We start from the raw sequence: 8,825 nt of genomic DNA, 5'->3' as shown, positions 1-8,825 counted from the left end.
TCATCATGCACTTGACATTTGTGACATTTCTGCACAAACTTGCAACAGTCATGTTCCATAATCATAAAAAAATAACCATCTCAAAGGATCTTTCTTGCTAAAGTGAGTCTATTCATGTGAATAACGCATACTCCAACATGTATTTGCTTTAAAGGCTTTGCTGCTTCGATAGCGTCAACACATCTGAGTAGACCTAAATAAGGATTTCTCCACTTAGAAAGAAGTTGAGAGCCATATGGCGTATCGACTTCTTATGGTTGGATGTTGCATCTTCAGGATAACTTCGGGTCTTTAAGTACTTCTTTATAGTAAAATACCATGGCAAACTATATGATTCTTCTTCAACACGTGAACAATGGACTGGATCTAATTTCAACTCTATATCCATAGGTTCAATATGAACAGTATCCCGATGTTCAATCATTGAAGCGATGCTAGCAAAAACATCAGCTAACTCATTCTGCATTTTGGGAAAGTTTGTGAACTCAATCTTGCGAAATCTCTTGCACAACTTCTATATATATTTCACATACGGTCTGATCATTGGGTTTTCGTGGCCCATTCTCTTTGAACCTATTGAATCAACAAATCTGAATCTCCGATAACCAGAAGCTCATAAGCATTCATATCGATGACCATCTTCAACTTAAGAATGTATGCTTCATATTTTGCCATGTTGTTCGTGCAATTAAATTGGAGTTTGGTCACCAAAGGATGATGCTGGACACATTCTGACACTAAAACAACTTTAATACCTCTTCCTAAATGATTCTCCGCTTCATCGAAGATTATTATCCAACCATAGTATGCTTTAGAAATATCTTCACTTACAAACAATATCTCTTTATCAGGGAAATTGGTCTTGAGTGGTTAATACTCTTCATCGACAAGATTTTCTGCAAGATGATCAGCCAAGACCTGTGTTTTTATTGCCTTTTGGGTCACGTAGACAATATCGAATTCACTCAAAAGCATTTTCCATTTAACTTTCCAGTCGGCATTGCTTCCTAGAAAATATATTTCAAAGAGTCCATCCTTGAATGAGATATATGGTATAAGAAGTCAAATAATGCCTCAATATCTAAGCAATACAAGTCAAAGCACAACACGTCCTTTCCAACCGAGTATAACGAGCCTCGTACGGAGTGAACTTCTTGATCATATAGTAAATGGATTTCTCTTTCTTCCCTGTCTCGTCATGTTGACTAAGCATGCATCCAAATGCCCTATCTGTGAAAGAAAAGTATAGCAACAACGGGCTCCTCTCTCACGAGGAACTAATATTGGTGGATCGAAAAATAATTTTTGATAGCATCAAAAGCAGTCTGACATTCTTCAATCCAATTTGTCAAAGCATCTTTCTTCAACATCTTGAAGATAGTCGCAAACACCACAGTGGATTGAGATATGAATCGACTTATGTAGTTCAACCTCCCAAAGAAACTCATCGCTTTCTTCTTCGTCTTCGGAAGAGGTAAATTTTGAATTGCTTTGATCTTTGATGGTTCAAGCTAAATACATGCTCTGCTGACTATAAATCCTAACAATTTTCCAGCTAGTGTCCCAAAAGAACACTTAGAGAGAATTAACTTCAAGTTGTAACGACACAGACGGTCAAAGAACAACCTTAGATGAGTCAAGTGATCTAAACTCTCTCGGGACTAGATTATAACATCATTTACATACACTTCAATTTCTTTGTGGATCATGTCATAAATTATGGTCGACATAGCTCTCATCTAAGTAGCACCAACATTTTTTAGACCAAATGGAATCACCCTATAATGTATACACCCCAAGGCGTAATGAAAGCTACTTTTTCAGCATCTTCTTCATCCATCAAGATGTGGTGATAACCTGCGTAACAATCCACAAATGACTCATTTCATGCTTAGCACAATTATCAATCAGAATGCGAATGTTTGGCAACATAAAAGTATCCTTTAGTCTTGATTTATTGAGATCTCTATAATCAACACAAATTATGATCTTTCCATTTTTTTTGGTGACTGAAACACCATTGGCCAACAATGTCGGGTATTGCATCACTTCCACTAATTGAGATTCGATTTATTTGGTGATCTCTTATTTAATCTTTAAACTTAGGTCGGGTTTGAACTTTCAACTCTGGTGCTTCACCTGATTGAACCCCCGATGAATAGGTAACTTATGAGACACCATGTCGGTACTCACCCCTAGCACGTCACTATATTTCCAGACGATGTATTTAGTAATAAAACGAATTAGATCCTATATTTGAGCTTCATTTAGATGGACACTGATTTTGACCTCTTTGACAAACTCTTGGTCTCCCAGATTCACAGTCTCAGTTTCTTCAAAATTCGACTTACGTTGATTTTCAAACTGCCAAAATTCCTCAATAACATATTCTGGTATCTCATTTTCTTCTTCATACTCTTCACCTTCGTCATCACCTGCCTCATTTTGTTCGTTCAGCTCGTGACATGACATGACATGACATTGGTAGGTTTAGAAGTAAAATTACTGAAATCATAAACAAACAAAGTTAGAAAATCAAGTTGAGTAAATAATAAAATAAACAAGTTTTCAATAAAAGAGGCTTTCATTCAAACTTAAAAAAATGAAAACTTTTGCCATGGGAAAGATCCATGTTGTCTTTTTAAACATTACATGGAATTTCAAAATCCATGTAATTAAAGAAAGTACAAAATGGTGGGTCTCTGTCCTCTTCCAGACTACCACCAATTCTCAAAATAGGCATAAATAATGTCCTTACCAAGATATTCTAGGAATCAAGATTGGTGTGGAGGTCCAGTTTTGCAGCTTCTCTCTAAGATCAGTATTGCAGATACCAGCTAACTCGACCTCGTCCACTATGACAACATGAATCCCTTCAAAAACACCCCAGATTCCTTCCACAAGGCCATCACGATTGGCATACTCTCAGACTTGAAATGACTAGTACAAATGAAGTATTGGTCTAGCCAATGCTTAGTCACCACTCTTCTTCATCTTTACCTCATCATCTGTGGGGATGTACCCCAAACCATACCTTGCTCCTTTGATGAGACCTTGAATAGGTTCAAAAATTCCTTGGAAATTTCTTCCCAATCTAAAACCTGGCTCGAATTAGTTTTGGAGCATCATCGTAGTGATAATCCTGTATGCATAGGGCATAGGGGTCTATGGATCCAAATCATCACCCGTGGCATTTACCAGCTCTACCGTGTAGAAATCACAGCCTCGAGAGACTTCATCATTCATCATCGCATGACTTCCATAGTGGCTTCCTTCAATGTGAATAACCAATTCTTTCCCCTTCCAGACAAGCTTCATCAGCTGGTGAAGGGTAGACGCACCACCCAAACCATATAGATGAACGACCTTCCCTAATGAATGTTGTAGCTAGTGTTGATGTCCAGGACTTGAAACTTTATATTGAACTAAGTAGGACCCATCTAAATGACCAAGTTTACCTCCCCCATTGTGTCTCTCTGCACCCCATCAAAGGCTCTCACATTGACTTGATTTTGTTCAAGATTCCCCAAATCAAACCTTAACTACCTCAGAGTCGACAACAGAAAAATATTGAGACAAGATTTATCATATATAAAGACACATTTTATAACCCTTTCTTGACATATGACAGCGATATGAAAATATTTGTTCTGCATCCTACCTTCAAGGGAAACTCTTCATCACAGAAGATGATCCTATGTCCTCGGATAACCTGGTTGTTCATGGCCACTGCATTGTCGTTGTTGGTGCCCATGGGCACATATGTATCAACCAAAGACTTCATCTGGGCATGCCAATGTAGTTGCGAACTCATCAACAAGGCCCACACATAAATCTGAGCTCGGGTTTTATTGAAATGCTTAACAATCAAATAGTCATTTGGCTGCATCTTTCTCCAGAATTCTTCAACTTCGCCTTAACTTATCAATCTCTTTCCTATGTCCTTCTTTTTCCCTCAATGGTCCAAACTCATTTGGGGTATAACATCTGCTAGACCTAGTCATACCATGAGCCGAGGCAGTTTGAATCACAAAACTTGGCCTAGCGGGAGTTTCTACTGGCACAAAGGCAACATCCTTTGCAGGTGTCAGAATCACAAACTCTTTTTTCTCCTTGATACATAGCGAAGCCACGACTCTTTCCAGTTTATCATGAACGATCAAAACAATCGCCTTTGTCATGCACCAATGGTCGTCCGTCTCTATCATATTGATATTGACACCCCCATGTTTTGGCAAAGGATCACTATTGACGTTGGGCACGACTGTGTGGATGGAGATCATCTTTTGGTCGATTAGATCCAGGAATTTGTGCTTAAGGGTACTATAGTCCTTATTATCATGTCCAATGCTATTGGACTGATATGCAAACTTTTGATCAGCTCTATAAAATTGGGAGCTAGTGTTCACTCGCATGGGACGCACTGGATGGATATAACCTGCTGCAGTTAAATGCTCGTACAACTTTTTTAGGCTTTCGTCAAAATAAGTAAAAGTTCTAGCAGGCTTTTTGTCAAATCTAGGACGAGGGGATCGTTGTTTCATTGAGGAGGAGGCATCTGATGATAATTTTGACATTGGGACGGGGATATTGATATATGGGATAGGGATTTGTCATGTAAATTAGCAATGGAGCTTGGTAGTTTTGGGACGTATTTTGCTAAACTAGAGCTTGGGCTTGATATTCTGGGGAAGACACTCGATAATTTGACTACACGTTGGCGCTGTTAGGAGCGACACTTTGGTAGTTATTACATGGAGCTTGGTATACTGGAGGGAAATTTTGGTAGATGGGAGTGAAATTTGATAAATGGAAGGAGGGCATATTGTTATATGTAAGAAGGGACATTTTAATAGTCGGCTTGTGTGTAACAAGCATGGTAAGAACTTTGTGAAGGTTGAGAAAGACCTTGGTATGATAATGATCTTTTTGGGATCTTCTTCACCTCATAAGACACAACAGGCACATCTTCTCTTTTAGTTTTTAAACAAGCCCGAGTACCCGGGTGATGTAGGAACATGAGCAATATTCGCGGTTTTCAATCCATCCACGATAGTTTAACCTACCTTGATTATCTCGGTAAATTTTGCTCCAACGAGAAGCATGATACTGTCATAATACTCGGGTTCTTGAACCTGCACAAATACCTCAACAATTTCTTTTTCAAACATGAGAGGCTGAACTTTGTCTGTCTCCTTTCGCCATCTGTACGAAAACTTTCTGTAGCTTTTGTTGGACTTCTGCTTTATCTTTTCGTTGGACTTCTACTTCATCACATGAGGCTTAGTCATATCTAAGATTGCAGAAGCATTCAAATACAAATAAACAATTTTACTCAATTTTAGTATATATATTTTAATTTTTTTAGGGTAGCGCACATGCACCATCTATTATTTCTCAACCAACAACAAAATCTCCATAATGAATGATTCATTTCAAAATTTACATGCTTGAAAGAGTTGAGGATATACATGTGATAACTAAACAAAATCAAAGATATGCACACACACAAATGATTTATTATTGTAGTAAAACAAAAGGGCATGCATACATGATCAATAGACGCGATCCAGTATGCCTTATTTATTTATTTTTTCAAAAATTGTTACTAAAATGTCAGCTAAGAAAACCCATTTGAACTATAAATAATGTGAAACCAAACGAGATATAATACTTCCGAACTAGATATTAGACGAAGAAGCTACTCCCAAAGATTAAACTCATACTCACAGGCAATTAAATAAGCAACCGCATGACTTACTCAAGCAAACCAACACATAACAAAATAACAGACAATACTTCAGCAAATAACACTAAAATAACACAAATGATGTCATCAAACCAATAAACCGATATTAGAGACCGACATAACAACCACAAGTCAAAAATACCAAGAGACGAAACTAAGAGGATAAGAACAATAACATGACTTCACAAAAAAATAGACAATAGACCATCTCAAAAATGAAAAACTATACTCCAACTCCAGAGGAAAAGAGATGAGGATAAAGAGGCATAAGAACCATTTAAAACATGAACACATCAAATAGAAATATTTACGAGACAACTAGAGAACAGAACCATTAGTAATGGAAAGAACACAAAAAATATATATGAGCTATTTACCTTATCGTGGGCAGTGAAATCGGATGAAACGATTTGTAGGCGACGATCTTTTCACCACCACCACAAAAACTTGAGTTTCTACCAAAAAATGGAAGTCTAGATGGGAACCTGAACCAAGCACTAAGCTATTCACTCTTCTCTTTTCCAGACGTATTTAGTGTATTTCTATAACTTTATTTACTTTCTTCTTGGGAGGCAAACTTCAACTAAAAACTTTCCTCAAAGGAATCTTTCTGATTTTTTTGTTCACCCCCCTTTTCCGTACTGAATAATAGGAATAAATATGAGGGAGATTTAGGGTTAGAAGATATGGGGGGGAAACAAATTATAAAACCAAAACGAGAAAAGGCCCATCTATCTTTTTTAAATTCAAAATGTTTCCTACAAATGAAAAACACCTTTTCTAAAAATTTTAACCTCAAGTTTGAAGAGGAAAAGGAGACGGACGCTAGGATCGATCCCAAACGTCCTTTCCCCGATGTGGTGCGATCTCACACTAGGGAGGACGGTTTCACGTGCTTGCTTCGCTAATGGACTCGTACAACCTTGAAAGAGATGGGAAGAAGAAAACAAAAGGGGAAAAGTACTATCTCCTGTGATCCTGTTGCCTTTTCCCGTTGATTCAATCTCTCGTGAGGAAGAGCGCATGCAGCGTCGCTCATAACGTTCCACGTATGAAGAAAGCTCTATTTTTAACCGTCTTAATATGGGAAACTCATGCATTTTTTTTGTTTCTAGGGAAACTTCAGCTTTTTTATCAACAAAGATGGGCGGGTGGGTCGGGCAGAGAGATTGTGCTGGTGTTATGGGCTTTGGATGAAATAAATTGGGAGGGGAGGAATAAAGAGTTGTTAGAATTTTAAAAGTTTGAATTGGATTGTTGTCCATTAGAAAAAAGGCCCCAGTTTAGCTTTTTACATATAAACAGACTAGAATTGAATCTTTGCTAGGCCACACGAATCTAATTATAGCCTATTGAAAGGTTCGAACATAGACAAATTGAATCAACAAGTAAAATTGGCTACGAGTTGAGCAAGATGAGTTATCATAAATTAATTAATAAACTAATTAATTTAAATGAAATAAAAATAATCAATTCAATTATAAATTAATCACCCTAAGATATATGAATTATCAGTTAAATCAAGCTTGTATATAAAATCCTTTATTAACGATTAAATCCTTAAGATTTTTGGGACATTTATTAAATACTAATTTATGTATAAAATTATATAAGACACATATGCTACTTAAATTTTAAAAGAGAGAAAACTTATTTGAAATAATTTAGCAAAACTTTATACTTTTTCTTAGAATTTTTTTTAAAATATTAGATTCGTTTGAAATTGTAAAATCTCGAAGATTTATCATTTTCGGGGAGGGTCAATATTAGGTGTCAAAACACATGAGTCGCAACACATATATGGCTGAGAGTCTATATGACGATAGAGTTTTGCTTCTTCTCTACTCTCGTGTTGTTTCGTAGAGTTAAAAGTTATGAGTGCCCTTTCTTAATGTTTTTTCTTGTGTTTTTTCTTGCCGTAAGAAGGGTTGAAGAAGAAAGAGTGAATGAGGGAGTTCCTCCCCAAGTTGAGCAAGCTAACCAAGGTGGAAAAGCTCCACAAGGTGTGCAAGTTTCTCAAGGTGAAAAAGTCCCTATAGTGGCTTCACTGGACATGAAAAATGGGGAGATTAGAGAGGCTCTCTTCCATAGACCGAGTCATAACAATTCATGTGAATAAAGGTGTTGAGACTAGGGTGAATTCTTTAGATAATACTATGACCTATATATTGGGGGCCTTTGTGAGGATGAATCCTCCTATCTTCCTTGGTTCTAAGGTGGGAGAACATCCCCAAGAGTTTCTAGATGGAGTGTACAAGGTGTTGAGTGCCATGGGGCTGACTTCTAGGGAGAAGGCCGTGTTAGCTTCGTACCAATTGAGGGATGTTTCTCAAGTGTGGTACACTCAATGGAAAGATAATAGGCCGGTTGAGTTGGGTACCATAGAGTGGGAAGATAGGACGGAAGCTTTGTTAGGAATGTACTTTCCCCGTGAGAGGAGGGAGGTGAAGGTTGGAGAGTTCATTAACCATAGGCAAGGTAATATGGGTGTTGAATAGACCAAACATAGGCGAAGCACAAGGAATTTGAGAGAGGTGGATATTCTAGAGGTGTTAATCCTACTTGTTCTACTTGTTGAGAAGCACGTTGGAATGATGTCTCAGGGCTTGTATGAGACCTTTGAGAGTTCGAATATGATGTGTGGAGACTTTATGATACTTTTTCTTCTAGGGTATATGCTTGGGTCGTTATAACGATATTATTGATTCAGAGTGCCACTTTCTGATACGGTATAATTGGATTGGAGCATCACGTTCCGATACGGTGTTATAGTATCGAAGTATCACGTTCCGACACAGTATCATGGGATCTAAGTGTGATGTTCTGACACGTTATAATTTTATCGGAGTGTCACGTTCAATCATGGAAACATTAATGGAAAAAGAAATTGAATTAACTTGATGTACTCAATCTCAAAGAACCTATTTTCCAAAAGAATGTGGTGTGGATGTTGTCCCCATATATGTGCTGATATGGTGATTGATTCTGTACGCACTTTAGAGTTGTTATCACAGGTTCATGGTGTTTGGTTCTTGCAACCTTCTAAGGCTTAAGTTGATTTTATACTATTATTCAT

At 37.5% G+C, this 8,825-nt stretch overlaps 1 protein-coding gene across 1 annotated transcript; it reads left to right on the top strand.

Moving 5' to 3' along the window:
- Window positions 1-7,809: 7,809 nt before the first annotated feature.
- On the top strand, window positions 7,810-8,247 carry LOC138342333 (uncharacterized). Its single transcript, XM_069294663.1, has one exon. It carries the CDS (start codon window positions 7,810-7,812, stop codon window positions 8,245-8,247), a length of 438 nt encoding a protein of 145 aa, XP_069150764.1.
- Window positions 8,248-8,825: the final 578 nt, after the last annotated feature.

Source organism: Solanum lycopersicum, chromosome 2 (assembly GCF_036512215.1).
Source record: "Solanum lycopersicum chromosome 2, SLM_r2.1".
NCBI classification, from domain to species: Eukaryota; Viridiplantae; Streptophyta; class Magnoliopsida; order Solanales; family Solanaceae; genus Solanum; species Solanum lycopersicum.
The sequence above is the reverse complement of the archived record's forward strand: the minus strand, read 5'-3'. Positions and strand labels throughout refer to the sequence as shown.

Bases quoted from the DNA above. Each gene is read 5' to 3' on its own strand.
- LOC138342333 (XM_069294663.1), top strand. From the start codon at position 7,810: ATGGGGAGATTAGAGAGGCTCTCTTCCATAGACCGAGTCATAACAATT.